Genomic DNA, 15,970 nt, shown 5'->3' with positions numbered 1-15,970 from the left:
CACAAAAGGAATTTATTTATTGACACTTGCTCTGCATCACAAGGTGTTTGTTTTTTGTAAAAGATCTGTTTTCAATAAACAATTTTTGTTGTATTTTGTAAATATGTCTGGATTTGCCTTTTTGGGGTGCTTTCAAAAACTCTCTGCCTATGTACTTCTGTGGAAGTTATTTCAAACAGTCAAAGGGATATAGGAGCAGTGCAGGGGAGGGGCTGTGGCTCAATGGTAGAGCCTCTGCTTGGAGTTCAGAAGGTCCCAGGTTCAATCCCTGGCATCTCCAGTTAAAAGGACTAGGCAAGTAGGTGATGCAAAAGACCTCTGCCTGAGACCCTGGAGAGCAGCTGCTGGTCTGAGTAGACAATACTGACTTTGATGGACAGATTCAGTATAAGGCAGCTTTGTGTGTTTCTGTGTGTGTGTACCAAGTTATCCTGCCCTAGGCTGGCAGCTGATCTTTCTTAAAGATGCCATGTTTTGCCCTCAAGAGCTAGCAAGCCTTAAAAGATTTCCCCTTGAAGCTTGCTGGCAAGTTCTTAATTTTACATAACTTGCAATAATCGCTGTAATGAATTGAGGTGGTCTCATTACAGTACTGAAAACTCTCTGATCACAGAAAACGGACTTCTTTTTTTGAGCCACGTCTTCTGTTTTCTGGACTGACTTAGGAAGGAAATGAATGTGGGAGAATGGGCATTTCTCACAGGAAAGTGTTCTTAGGATTCCAAGGTTAATTTCTAAGAGAAAAATACTGTTGGACTTAATGGCTTTGAACAACTGAGTAGCATCAGGACTACAAATGTCTTGTCATGCCAGTGGAAGGAAGGACCTTTCTAAAGAAGCAGAAACTTCTGGAATATACGCTGGGGAATGGGGGGACTTTACAAGGAATCTCCATGTGTGTCCCCTCATTACCCTCACTCTGCATCTTAGAAAAAAAAATTCCTTTCTCCTCTTAGTTGGTACAGTTGGAGACAGGAAATCTCATATAAAGAGAGTTGCATGTGGTTTGAAAGTCGTGGTGTGGTCTGGAGCGGTGGACTCTAATCTGGAGAACCGGATTTGATTCCCCCCTCCTCCACATGACCAGCGGACGCTAATCTGGTGAACCAGGTTGGTTTCCCCACTCCTCCACATGAAGCCAGCTGGGTGACCTTGGGCTAGTCACAGCTCTCTTAGAGCTATCTCAGCCCCAACTACCTCACAGGGTGTCTGTTGTGGGGAGGGAAAGGGGAAGTCTTTCTTTTCTGTGCCCAAGTCGTCTTCTTTTCTGTGCCCAAGGGTTGCCTTGGTTCAAACAGGTTTTGCAGGTTTGGGGAGAAATATAAAAAACCTGCACAGCCTGTTTACCAGAGGTGAAAGTATACATACCAGGAGCAGTGTTCCCTCTTTCAAACTGCCTGGGGGGAAAAGCTTATCATCTGCCTCCAGCCTGTGACTTGCATGTGCCCTGTGAGCATACTGGAGAGGACAGGCTCCAATCAGTTACACTGCACACCAGAGCCATACGGTGGCCCTCGTAAGGTCCACATTCCTGGAAAAGGACTACCTGTCATCTACCTCTAGCTTGAGCAGTTGCACTGCAGACTTTAAGAAAGATCTGTTTCTGTCCATCCATGACTTTGGCTGTATAAATTCTCACTTGGGAAAGGTGCAAGGTGAAAGAGATGTAATCTACCGACTAAAACCAGGATGTCTTGTATAGTATGGCTCTGCCCAATGTAACAACTCTCTCTACTGTCTTGCCTGACAGTGAGGAATCGGGCCTCCAGCAATGCTTTCCTTTCCTTTTGTGAAACAGCAGCTGCTGCAAGTACCAAAGACATGTCGATCTGAGAATTTGTTGGCAATTGTTCACAGCAGAGGTATTTCCAGTGTGGTCTACTTGCTGAATGGTTCTGTATAGCCAGTAATTACCAGTAAGGGATGGAACAAGGGGTGGTGCCTCCCTCCAAAGCCATGATGGAAACGTAACCCGTCAAATGGTGTTGCGTTCAAGTGGCTATCTGTTCCTGGTCCCCGGCAAGCAGAAGGTCCCGGGTTCAATCCCCAGCACCTACAGTGAACAGGACCCGACAGTAGGTGATGTGAAAGACCCTGGAGACTTGCTCCCAGTTAGGGTAGACAATACTGACTTGGATGGACCAATGGTCTGATTCAGTATAAGGCAGCTTCATGTGTATATGTGGTTCTTCCTAAAGCTTATATCAGTGACTTATAGCAGCTATTACAATTTTATGACTATTTCATAACAGTTGGGACTGTCACAGTTTTCTTCAGCTAATCCTGGGAATTGTGGCGTGATTGTAGCAAACACCCCTCTTTCACTTAAAGGGAATAGTTACCAGTGGTCTTCAAGGAAAGGGACTGACTACTTATCTGGCTAGAGTATGTAGTACAGATATACCTACAATAATATAAAAATACTTTTGCATGTGACATTGAAACAACTTCCATTATAAACTGATTTGTCTCACAACACAGAAGGAAACTAGAACATTACAGCTAATATAAAACCATCTGTTTATTTGAGTAATGTTTGACAAACCGGTCGTTTTAGCCAGGGATCACTGTTGGTAACGTTTCCATTCTTCAATGTTTGACATGAGCTGGCAATGAAAATTGGTCAGGATTCCACCACCCCAACTAGATCTGAAATTTAGATCAGAATCTGACCTTATATGAGAGATCTGTTTTAATCTGGGGGTGGGAACTGAATGATCTACCCAGCCTTTAGTATCATGCAAGCTATGTTGAGAATTACAGTGCTCTGTATGACATGTAAGATTGCAACAAATATTAAATGCATAATATTCTGATCCATGAGCTCCTTTCACAAACAGATGGCATTTTACCCGGCATTCTATGCTAGCAGCTCAAGGACCACAGCCAGGGATGCTTCATATTTCAAAATCAAGAACCCTGTTGTGCAGGTATTAACAAATTTCACAAAATACCAACAAAGCCTTGTAAATTCCAGCTCTAAGGCTTGCCATACCTGTAAATAATCAGCATTAAAACTCTGACTGGTGCAACACAAAACGGTTGTAGTTTTTTTGCTTAAATGATCCATGGTGTCAGGCTGCTATCTCGGTTTCGTTATTGCCTCTGTCTCTGTGCTGTATTGTCTGCCCCCCAAGGTCGCATACCTAGGCCTGGGAACTCAGCTCCTGGGAAACTGTATTCATGCGTGTAATCTCCCGCCTTTCCTGCCTTATAATATCTCCCAGCTAGTGAGCCTCTCATAGCTGTCATTTTATTCGTTTGCACTGTATGCCTATTTGATCAGTAAAAGCCATCTGTTTGGACTCTATATGACTTTGTGGTGATTTCTGGTTCTGTGGGCCAAGGGCTGACATTATGACAGCTATCTCTCATCTTCACCATTCTCCTAGCCAGGCTGGAGCCCAGGGGGGTTCGCCTGCCACTTGGATGGGAGCTGTGCAGCTCTCCAGGTGATCTACTACCCTGGAGCCCTTCTCAGAGGACCCTACTCTGTTACAAGACTTAATCGCTGAACTTTTCCGGACGACCCGAGAGGTTTGCCGCTTGAGGGGACTGGTACAGGCGCAGTGGCAATCTCTTACAGGACGTCTCTGGATGTTAACATCGGAGGATACTGATGCTCGTTTAGATCTTCAGGACTTGGATCAATTACTGGACGATGCCCGATTGGCGACTGAGGATTTACAAATATTAACTGGACTTTTGGATAATCTTATTTCTCGACAAACTCTTTCTACCATGGCGGGAGCCCCGCCGGAGGGTTTTTCCCTGATCCCGGATGCGGCCAGCTGCCAGGCTGAGGCCAAGCGAGTCGCTATTAGCACCGCTCTTCTCCTTGTGGAATGTACAAAGGACACCCCGGTAGCCACCTTGGCTCAAGTTTTGACCCCGACGTTTGGAGCCGAGGCATCCGCACTGGCGGTTCGAGTACAACCTCTGCTGGGCGGGGAACCTGACCCCATACTCTTGCTCCTCGAGACAGAACTTTTGCCGCGCATTACGGCAGAGACTGCCCTAAGACTTGAGAACGCCAAAGTTCTTGCGGATCAGCAAGCCGCCGAAGCGGCTAGGGTCGCAAGAGAGAGAGAGGCGGCGGAAGCAGCCAGGGCGGCTGCAGCAAGGATTAGGAATCAGGCGAACGTGGACACGCGCCCCAAGGACTATGTACTGGGACTATCAGGTCTAACTTTTTCCCCGGCGTTTGTCCCGTCGCGTGCGACCCAACGCGCACGCCGTTTGGCTGACCGACGTCGAGACTCAGATGAGTCTGAAGACGAGGATTTATATGGGGATAGCTCTCAATGGGCCACGAGCTTCCGAACCAGTAAGCCTCATCTTACTGGTGGCCCAAGTGAGGAGGTTCATCTTTTACGAGCCCAGAATCGGGAGCTCTCCGACCGTGTTGATCAACTCCAGGAAGTAATGGAACTTATGCTTCAAGAGAACAGGCAATTACAACAAACCCTGATAGCTCAGAGACAGCCCGTTCCGATACCGGGTCAGGGGGTACCCGTACAACCACCCGCTAATGTGCCTGCTCCACCCTTACCTCCTGGAGCTCCTGTTGCTCCTCCGCCCGGACCACCCGTGCAACCACCTGCTAATGTGCCTGCTCCACCCTTGCCTCCTGGAGCTCCTGTTGCTCCTCCGCCCGGACCACCCGTGCAACCGGGTCAACCCGCGCCCGGCCCTTGGAAGCAACTCAAATTGAGGACTACGTATGACGGATCTCTTGAGACTTTGCCTTGTTTCTTGCATCAAGTGGACAGTTATATGCGAGAACAAGGTCAACTTTTCCCCACGGAAGATAGCCGGGTGCGGTACGTAGCTTCCCTCCTGACAGGCAAAGCGGCTGACTGGATGGTCCTCCAGTTTGACACCCGCTCTCGTGCGATTCGTTCCCTCAACAACTTCATGACTGCCCTGAGAAGGAGGTTTGAGGACCCCTTCCTGGGGGAAAGAGCCAAAACGGAACTCTTACAATTAAAACAAGGCTCTGCTACAGTTCGGGAATTTGCCGATGAATTTCAGCGACTGGCAAGTAAAATTGTAGGTTGGCCCGAGACCACCCTAATCCATCATTTCAGGGAAGCCTTGCATCCTGACATTCTGAACTGGTCTTACATGCGGGGCGATCCCGATACCCTCGAAGGCTGGATCCTATTAGCCGAGGAAGTGGAAAGCCGCCGCCGCTTTATTTCTCTCGTCCGTCAAAAGCACAAGGAGAAGGGCACCCAAAAGCCTCAACCCAAGGCACCACTGCTCGTCCCACGAAATCCCCCACATCCGCTCCAGGAACGTGAAGCCCGATTTCAGAGGGGTGCCTGTCTTACATGCGGAGAAATGGGCCACTTTGCAGCCGTTTGCCCACGCCGCCAGGAATTATTTCGTCCCAGCACGACAACCCGCGCCCGAGGTCGTCCACCACGCAGAGGCACCGCGGCCACCCGCAGCGCAGCTCCGGGAAGGCCCACACCCTCTGCACTCCATGCCGGGGACCCAGCCTCCCTGCCTGCTTCCAACGACCCCGCCGGGTCTCGGATTACAAGTGCCCCATTGGGGGACAGCTTTCCCTCTTCGGATGAGGAAAACCCTTGGATTTCTCCAGCCTTAAACCTGGAATCTCCCCTCGACTTGTCAAAAAACGGCTCCGGTCTGTGGTGAATGGAGCATCTCCACAGACCTCTCAGGATCTTCCTATCAAACCGAATGCTCCTACCAAAATCAAAGAAGTGGACTCCACCGTCTACGTGGATGCAGTTTTACAACAACTTAACGGAGGTCCACAAATCCCCGTCAAAGCACTAATTGACTCCGGTTGCTGTCACACTCTCATAAGCGAAGCCACGTTTGCTGCACTCAGAGCCGACTCAGAGGCTTTACCCGCCCCCGTCCAATTTGCTCAAATGGACGGGAGCCAATTCCAGGGGGGTCCAGTTGATCACTGCACCATAGGGGTGGCAATGGGAATTGGTTCCCACTGGGAACAAATAGACTTCACTATAGCCCCTATCCGATTTGAAGTGGTCTTGGGAATTAACTGGATTAAAGGACATAGTCCCAGTATTGATTGGGAAACAAACACTATCTCTTTCGCTAGTCCCACCTGCGACCAGCATCGGCAAAACTTTGCTCTGCCATTTCCGCCCGTTCCAGCATTAACCTCTACTGCCCCAGTACCACCGGCTCTACCCGCTGTATACTGGGACTTTGAAGATGTCTTCGACCTTAGGGAATGTGATGCCTTACCCCCCCACCGGGCCTCAGACTGTGCGATTGAAGTAGTAAAGGACTGCACATTAACCAAAAGTAAGATTTACCCTATGAGCGCTTCCGAGCGCACTGTCCTCCGGGACTTTTTGGACAAAAACCTCGCCAGAGGGTTCATTCGCCCTTCGAATGCCCCAAACTCGGCCCCCGCGTTTTTCGTCCGGAAAAAAGAGGGCGACCTTCGCCTGTGCATTGACTTCAGAAAGCTCAATGCGGTTACCCAGACCAACGCCTATCCTATCCCATTAATATCGGATATTTTGGGACAATTACAGGAAGGCCGTGTGTTCTCTAAATTAGACTTGGTGGAAGCCTACTACCGAGTCCGTATCCGCGAAGGAGATGAACACCTCACTGCCTTCTCTAGCTGTTTCGGAATGTATGAATTCCTTGTAATGCCATTCGGATTAAAAGGGGCCCCGGGGGTCTTCATGCAACTCATCAATGAAATCCTACATGACCTTCTATATCGTGGGGTGGTGGTCTACTTAGATGACATTCTCATTTATTCGAAAACTGTGGACGAGCATGTGACTCTGGTCAGGGAAGTTCTACAACGCCTGCGTAACCATCAACTGTTCGCTAAACTAGCTAAGTGTGAATTTCACCAAAGCAAACTCACGTTTTTGGGATACATCATCTCCCACCAAGGTCTTCGCATGGACCCCGCCAAAGTCCAAGCCGTCCTCGATTGGACTCCCCCCACCAACCGTAAGCAAGTACAGCAATTTCTGGGATTTGCAAACTTCTATCGGGGATTCATCCCTAACTTCGCCCAAGTGGCTCTACCCATTACGGACCTGCTGAAAACTAAGGGAAAAGTAAGCTCGGCTGCCTTGCCCTCCGCAAAAATCCTATGGACTGAGCAATGCCAAGCCGCCTTTCTGGCCCTCAAACGCCTCTTCACTTCGGAGCCGGTGCTACGGCACCCAGACCCAAATCAAATGTTCATTGTGCAAGTCGATGCTTCCGATGTAGCCATGGGAGGGGCTCTCCTCCAGCAAGGACCGGACGGTCTTCTTCACCCTTGCGCTTACTTTTCAAAAAAATTTGCGCACGCTCAATTAAACTGGCCCATCTGGGAGAAAGAGGCCTCTGCAGTTCATCATGCACTGACTTTATGGCGGCAATTCTTGGAAGGGTCTAAAGTACCCTTTGAAGTTTGGACCGATCACAAAAATCTAGCTGCCCTCACGGGGTCCCATAAGCTATCGGCGAAACAACAACGGTGGGCGGAGTTCTTTGCTCAGTTCCGTTTCACCCTGAAGCACGTCCCTGGGAAGCAGAACGTTCTCGCGGATGCCCTCTCCCGTTTACCACAATATCCGGTAAAACTCGAAAGACCCACCAACTCTCTGTTCACCCCTATGCAACGTGGGGCCCTACCTATGCTGGCTGTGCAAACCCGATCCCAGCATCAGCACACCTTCCCTAACTCGCAAGCTCCGCCAGCCCAACCGGCTGCCCAGCCGCCACCGCAACAGACCGGAGTTCCCGCCCCTCCTACCCCTCCGACCGCTCAGCCGCCTGCAGTCTGCGCGCCGCCGCACGTAAGCACTAGCCCTATAACTGTTTCTCAGATCTCCATGACCGACGGGGGGGCTCCCTCCAAAATCCCCATCTCCGAATCCTTTTTAACTGTCCTTCGGGACCAGTGCCTTTTAGAACGTTCCGCTCATACCCTACCTCCTGGTGTTTTGGAACAAGGGGGGTCCTGGTACAAAGACTCAAAATTGTATGTACCCAAAGCTCTCCGGAAGGACGTTTTACATTTAGCTCATGGAGCCAAAACAGCTGGGCACTTTGGGTTTCTGAAGACCCTTCACTTATTGCGCAGACAGTTCTGGTGGGGGGGAATGCGTTCCGACATTGACTCCTTCATCCGCAGCTGTCCCGTTTGTGCCGCTGCGAAACGATCGCAGGGCAAACCCCCGGGACTGCTACAACCTCTTGAAACGCCCAGCAGACCTTGGGAAGTGATTGCTATGGACTTCATGACTGATCTCCCTCTCAGTGGGGGTAAAACTGTGTTGTGGGTTGTTACTGATTTGTTTTCTAAGCAAATACATTTGATTCCATGCGCAGGGATCCCCTCTGCTCAGAAACTGGCCCGCCTCTTCGTGACGCATATCTTTCGTTTACATTCGTTTCCGCGTAAAATAATTTGTGACCGCGGAAGTGGTTTCGTTTCTAAGTTTTGGAAAGCTTTCCTCAAGTTGGTGGGGGTGGAACAGGGATTGTCTAGTGCATACCATCCTCAAACTGATGGTCAAACTGAACGTGTCAATGCTGTACTTGAATGTTATTTGCGTTGTTATGTTAACTACCACCAGGATAACTGGGTGGAACTGTTACCTTTAGCAGAATATGCCTACAATAATGCCATGCATCAATCCACAGGTTTTAGCCCGTTTTTTGCTGTGTATGGACAAGATTTCAGTCCCATCGCTCCTACAGATGATGTAGAGGGGGAGGAGAACCCCGACATTGCCTCCTGGGCACACGCCCTCCGTACCACTTGGCCCTGGCTCGTTAGCAACCTCGACCGGGCCAAACGTAAATACAAAGCGCAAGCTGACAAACATCGCTCCCCCGGGGGTGATCTGCAAGTGGGTGCTTTGGTTTACCTTTCCACCAAAAATCTCCGTTCCACCCAACCGTGCCATAAGCTCAGCGCCAAATTCATTGGCCCTTTCCCCATTACTCGGGTCATAAACCCTGTCACAGTGGAACTGGCTCTCCCCAAATCCTTGAGGCGTGTGCATCCTGTTTTCCACATAAGCCTCCTCAAACCCCATGTTGCTTCTCCACGGTGGCATCCGGACCCACCGCCTGCGCAACCCATCATGGTGGGGGGGGAAGAACACTTCGAAGTCTCCAAGATCCTTGACTCCCGTATTCACCATGGCAATCTGCAATATCTAGTTCGTTGGAAACATTTCCCCCTGCCTATGACGAATGGGTGCGCGCACGGGATGTCTCCGCCCCCGACCTCGTCGACGCCTTTCACATTGCTTACCCGGACAGGCCAGCCCCCTTGCGAACTGGGAGGGGGCCTTGAGGGGAGCAGAATGTCAGGCTGCTATCTCGGTTTCGTTATTGCCTCTGTCTCTGTGCTGTATTGTCTGCCCCCCAAGGTCGCATACCTAGGCCTGGGAACTCAGCTCCTGGGAAACTGTATTCATGCGTGTAATCTCCCGCCTTTCCTGCCTTATAATATCTCCCAGCTAGTGAGCCTCTCATAGCTGTCATTTTATTCGTTTGCACTGTATGCCTATTTGATCAGTAAAAGCCATCTGTTTGGACTCTATATGACTTTGTGGTGATTTCTGGTTCTGTGGGCCAAGGGCTGACACATGGTTTAGTACAAACGGCTTCTTCCTTACCTCCTCCTGGTAGAAAGGTTCTCTTCACTCTCACTCATCACCAAAACTCTGCTGGATCCTCCTTGACTGGCTTCGTGCATCACTTCAATCTGGGGCAGGACACAACAAACAGAGTTCTGACTTAAAAGTTTGTTCTGCAGTAAAAAACACAAAAAACAAAACTCCTTTAGAGCAAGGCTTCTGACCTGGATGGACCAGACGAGTCTGATCTTATCAGACCTTGGAAGCTAGTAAGGGTCAGTCTTGGTTAATACTTGGCTGGGAGAGGAGGTCCAGAGTGGCTACGCAGAGGCAGGCAATGGCCAACCGTCTCTGAACGTCTCTTGCCTTGAAAGTCCTACGGGATCGCCATAGTTTGGCTGTGACTGGATGGCAAAAATAAAAAAGAACATGGCTAGCAGCAAGAAAGCAGGTGTGTGGGGGAAATTTGTCTCCAAACCTGCTAGCCTGTTAAAGCCATTTTCATATCTCCCGTTTGTGAATTAATATAAAGCAGATCATAATGGGCGCTTTCACACATACCAAATAATGCACTTTCATGGATTTTGCCATGTGAAATGCACAGTCCACTTGCAAACTATCGTTAAAGTGTATAGAAATTGGATTGAAAGTGCCTTATTCAGTATGTGTGAAAGCGCTCAATATATGTTATACATTCACAGTTTGAAGATTCCCTACCTTAATTCCACCTTTAGTCTTCTTGATGTTCTTCTTCTTTGATAACTCTGCGTCGGATATAGATTTGGGGGGACTTGACATTTCCACCGACCTCCTGTTGGTAGCTGAAATAAACACAGGCCCCATGTAACATCAGCAAATGCTCTACTACAAAGAAAGGTCCAAGCACAAACAGATTGAGAATATGACTGGCTATACTGTACAGATTTCCCCCCCCCCTTCCAATTTATATACTAGAATTAGGGCCACCTGCTGAAGCAGATTGGTAGAGGGTTGAGGAATGATGCATAATTAACTTCTGGAACCGTACTGTCATGTATGTGTGTGTTAAGTGCTGTCAAGTCGCTCATGGCGACCCTATGAATCAAAGCAGTTGGGGGGGGGGGTAGGGCCAAAGTAAAAACACAGAGGGGAGGCGATCCTGGATTTAATACTCTGTGGTGCTGCCAGTGATTTAGTGCGGGATGTGGATATAGTTGAGCCAGTTGGCAATAGTGATCACAATGGCATCAAATTTAATTTATATGCAAATAGGAAAGTGACTGGGAAATCTCACACAACTACCTTTGACTTTAAAAGAGGGCTGTGTCGCCCTTCAAAGTCAGCTTTTGCTTTTATTATAGAAAGGACTGGAGCAGACTTCTTGGATGTTCAAAGTAACATTGATGTGACATTTTCCTAGGGCCAATTGGTATACTGCAGGAGTCCCCAACCCTTTTCAGCCTGCGGGCACCTTTGGCCTTCTGACACAGTGTGGTGGGCAGAGCCACAAAATGGCTGCCACAGCTGACCTTCAGTCACACAATGAAGATCCTTGCTGCTGCCAAAGCAACATTTAAAAAAAAATCTTCACAGTTAATGGGAAGCCTTGCTGGAGAAAAGCCCCACCTAGCCCCACCCACTCTTTAAAGTCACTTGGTGGGCACCAGGAAAGGGGTCGGTGGACATCACTTGCCATGAAAACCCTACAGGGTTGCACTACGTGGGACCCGTGGTATACTGGACTGCCGAAAGTGTGGAATGAGCAGCACGTCGATTGAGCATTAAAGGAATTCGGAGTGTGTATGTGTGTGTGTGAGTTATGGATTACTAAAGGGAAAAAGGCCAAATTGGATGGGGCAGAAGGGATAAATTTGAACGGTGAAAAACACACACACTAAAAGCAGCCACAGGAAAGGCTTAGATTGCCTCTGGAGGAGGAGAAGTTTAAGACATTCTTATAATGGAATCAGGAGTGTATTAAGATGAAATTGGCCAGTAGGACACCTTGATATGGAAATAGGTCTGTAGTCCAATGCAAGTATTATTTTAGGTATAATCTATTGCTGTGGGTATCATCTGGCTTGAACTGCATTGTCTGAAACTTTGTAATCCCACATTCGGGTCTGCTTCGACAACATTTTGGTCTTGGGCAGTTTGCTGTCCTCATTGTGGCTTGTATCGTCTTGGAATTCTGTATTGCATTCTTCATGGGATATCCTACGTTTCTCTCGTTACTTTGTAATCCGCCTTGAGACTTTAAGCGCAAGCGTGTGCTTGACCACCAAGCCCCAGTTTCTCCTCTTTGCTGGTGCCATCAAGAGCCTCCGGAGCATGAGCGGGCTCTGTACAGTCCCAGACAGGTGGTACCATTCACCGGCCCAGGCAGTTTGCCAGGTCACCCCAAAACACATGACCTCCCAACTAAGTAATCCGGGCCTGCTCTCCCCAACCCCCGATTCCCAGTTGGTTTTGGGGCCCTGGCTGCATCCCCCCTTCTAGCAGCTGAGCACCAAAAACCCACCACCGTCTCAATCTGTCCGGAAAGTAGTACCAATGAAAACACCACATAAGCTTTCCTGCCTCTTACAAAGTTGGCATTCAGGTGTACGAACGCGCAGCCAAGAGTGACAAATGCCTCATTTTCTCGCCGAGCGGGCCGTTTTTTTTCAGACGCCGGGGAGGGAACACAGTCTCTTTATTCAGACATCTGGAGTTGTCCATGGAAAGTTTCCAACTCCCCGCTTTCGCTGCTCCAATGGCATTTCGGCAGCCCTGAATTTATGGTTGCTTAAAAACAGGATCAAGTCCAGGGGTTTGGTTTTGACTTTCCTATAGGAGGGTGACCCCAGTTCACCCCTCCCTGCCTGTGTGCTGCTATTGAGACACACATATCAATAAGCATCCATGTGGAATGCTCTCAGTTTTGCCCCTTCCACCATGCTTCAAATGGACTTAAAAAAAATGGTTAAACTCTACATGCTATGGGGGCAATCTCCTGTTTGTACATACTCCGTACATATATGCACAGAAAAGAGCGGGATATTTATTCCTTTAATCTGACCCAGGAAATGGGTTACCCCTAGGGTTGCCAGCTCCGGGTTGAGAAATACCTGGAGATTTTGAGGGAAGAGCCTAAGGAGGGCGGGGTTTTGGGTGGGGAGGGACTTCAACGGGGTATAATGCCAGAGTCCTGAGACCAGCCTGCCGAGGGGAGGGCTGTTTTGAAAGGAAGAGTTATGAGCACACTTAGTCACTTGATGTGAACTTGTCACACACAGTCAGACAAAGTCACCTTATATCGAGTCAGACCATTGGTCTCTCGAAGTACTCTGACTGGCAGTGGTTCTAAGGCAGGAGATTTTTCACAACACTTTTAACTGGAGATACCGTGGGATTGAACCTGGGGCCTTCTGCATGCAAAGTAGATGATTTACTGTGGACCCATGGACCCAACGGCACCTCTGCTGGCTCTCGTCAGGTACATGAACACATGAAGCTGCCTTACACTGAATCAGACCCTCAGTCCCTCAAAGTCAGTATTGTCTACTCAGACCAGCAGTGGCTCTCCAGGGTCTCAGGCAGAGGTCTTCCACGTCACCTACTTGCCTGGTCCCTTTAACTGGAGTTGCCAGGAATTGAACGTGGGACCTTCTGCATACAAAGCAGATGATTTAGCTCTGACCCTTGGACCCAACTGTGCCTCTGCTGGCTCTCGTCAGGTAACCAGTGCTGAACGGGACGTAGGAAGAAAAGAGGGCAGTCCAGACAGGCTTCCCTAAGGGCAGACCTCTTTCTCAAGCCATGGATTCAAAAGCAAGGGGTGATGCTCTCTGCACCCTACCTAGCGTTGCAGGCCGGGTGCTTTTGGGTGATGGGCGTTTGGGTGACGATTCGGGATGCGGGGCGACAGGCTGCACGGGCCGGGTCTGCTTTGCCGCCAGCTTCTTCAGGCTCACTTGCCTCTTCTCAAACATCTCTTGTACATCTTCTAGTTTCTGGAGAACTCTTTGGGCATTGTTCTGCAAGGAGAAAAAAGCGATGCAGAGTCAAGCTGAGGTGGCAGGCTAAGAAAGCTTGAGATTCACACAACACATAATTGAAGTGTGGAACTCCCTGCCCCAGGATGTGGTGATGGCTGCCAACTGGGAAGGCTTTAAGAGGGGAGTGGACATGTTCATGGAGGAGAGGGCTATCCATGGCTACTAATAAAAATGGATACTAGTCATGATGCATACCTATTCTCTCCAGGATGAGAGGAGCATGCCTATTATATTAGGTGCTGTGGAACACAGGCAGGATGTTGCTGCAGTCGTCTTGTTTGTGGGATTCCTAGAGGCACATGGTTGGCCCCTGTGTGAACAGACTGCTGGACTTGATGGTCCTTGGTTTGATCCAGCAAGGTCTTTCTTATATTCTTAAAGCTCAGAATGGGAGGCTTTTGCCTAGATGTGTTAATAGCTGTTCCCAGGTAGAACATACCTGCATGGATATGTTTGATTGAAATCCTTCGGATTTGCGGTGGGTTGAATCCTACCGCTTCCCACAGCTGAGGGTGGAGCACTCCATCTGCCTTCTGGAGGAGGAGCCTCTTTATTTCATTTATAACCCCCCCTTCTCCCCAGAGGGTCCCCAAAGCAGCTTGCACTGTCCTCCTCCATTTTTATTCTCACAACAACCCTGTGAGGTAGGCTAGGCCGACAGTGTGTGTGACTGGCCCCAGGTCACCCAACACAGTTCCACATCAGAGTGGGGATTCATACCTGGGTCTCCCAGATGCTAATCCAACATTCTAACCCAGGGGTGTCAAACATAAGGCCCGGGGGCCAGATCCGGCCCCTTGAGGGCTCTTATCCGGCATGCGAGCCAGCCACCTCCCCTCTCCCGATCTGGGCTGGCAAGCCTGCTATGGCCTCACCAGCCGAGGCAGCCACCCCCCCGTTCTAAGATGTCAATTATTTTAAATAAAAATAAAGTAAAAAATAATATCACTGATTGGCTTTGCCTATGTCTTCAATAAAGTTTGAATCTCTAGTACCTGGCGTTAAACTTTTCACATGGCCCGGCCTGATCAAGTAACATTTATGTCATATCTGGCCCTTGTAACAAATGAGTTCGACACCCCTGCTCTAACTGCTATACTCTTTGCATTTTCGGGATATGCCTCGCTCCAACAGAAGCTGCTGCCCTTAGCCAAGCAGAGCGGATGCAGTTGGGATCAGAAGAAGAATAGTTGGTTAGGAAGAATTTTCTAACAGTCAGAGCGGTTCCTCAGTGAAACAGGCTTCCTCAGGAGGTGGTAAGCTCTCCTTCCATGGAGGTTTTTAAGAAGAGGTTAGATGGCCATCTGTCAGCAATGCTGATTTTGTGACCTTGGGCAGATGATGAGAGGGAGGGTATCTTGGCCATCTTCTGGTCACTAGGGGTGTGTGGGGGGGAGGTAGTTGTGAATTTCCTGCATTGTGCAGGGGGTTGGACTGGATGACCCTGGTGGTCCCTTCCAAGTCTATGATTCTATAGTTTTTATATGCTGACTTCCTCTACCACTTAAGGGAGACTCAAACCGGCTTACAATCACCTTCCCTTCCCCTCCCCACAACAAACACCCTGTGAAGTAAGTGAGGCTGAGAGAGAGTGACTTGCCCAAGGTCACCCAGCTTGGCTTCGTGTGTAGGAGTGGGGAAACAGATCCAGTTCACCAGATTAGCCTCCACCACTCATGTGGAGGAGTGGGGAATCAAACCTGATTCTCCAGATCAGACTCCACCGCTCCAAACCACCGCTCTTAACCACTACACCACGCTGGCTCTCTAAGGATCAGGACCATGCTGGCTCTCTTAAGGATCAAGACCTTAAGCCTCATCTATATGACAAATATTAAATAGTTTGGATCCAGTGCTAACTGTCAGGCACAGAGGGAAATCTGATGCAGACAGACAAAGGGAAATACTTTGATGAGGGGTGGGGTATGCCATGGTTTTGATCTTGAATGGGGAGGGCACAGTATACCAGTTACCCTATAGCTTCAAGCCAATATTTTATCAATCATTATCCAAATGCCTTTTATCAACCAGGGCAGGTGTGTGTGTATGTGAATGTATTTATATCGGTTAATATGATTAGCAATCAGCAATGGTAAATTATTAATCAATGGCAATAATTGCTATCACATTAATTACATGCCAAGGTTGTCATAACTGAAAGGGCAACATAACCAGAATCTAAGAGCCGCGGCAAACTATCCGCCAAGTGATGGCTCAGCAAAAACCAGAGAAAATGCCTCTAAGGGTCTTTCAGAGAAAAACCTGCTCTGAGACTATTGTGTCATGAAGATGCCGCTAAGCGCAATGTGGGCATGCAAGATGACCCTCATG

At 49.0% G+C, this 15,970-nt stretch overlaps 1 protein-coding gene across 1 annotated transcript in view; it reads right to left on the bottom strand.

Annotated features, from left to right (window-relative positions):
- Positions 1-15,970, bottom strand: part of MCF2L2 (MCF.2 cell line derived transforming sequence-like 2) — a 231,345-nt gene that overhangs the window by 148,439 nt on the left and 66,936 nt on the right. The window contains exons 13-15 of the mRNA XM_056850366.1: positions 13,441-13,618; positions 10,338-10,441; positions 9,660-9,748 (exon numbers count right to left, since the gene is read on the bottom strand). Coding sequence (XP_056706344.1) covers positions 9,660-9,748; positions 10,338-10,441; positions 13,441-13,618 — 371 coding nt within the window. The remainder of the gene's footprint in view (positions 1-9,659; positions 9,749-10,337; positions 10,442-13,440; positions 13,619-15,970) is intronic.

The sequence above is a fragment of the Euleptes europaea genome, chromosome 5 (assembly GCF_029931775.1).
Source record: "Euleptes europaea isolate rEulEur1 chromosome 5, rEulEur1.hap1, whole genome shotgun sequence".
Taxonomy (NCBI): Eukaryota; Metazoa; Chordata; class Lepidosauria; order Squamata; family Sphaerodactylidae; genus Euleptes; species Euleptes europaea.
This window is presented reverse-complemented; position numbering and strand designations above follow the sequence as displayed.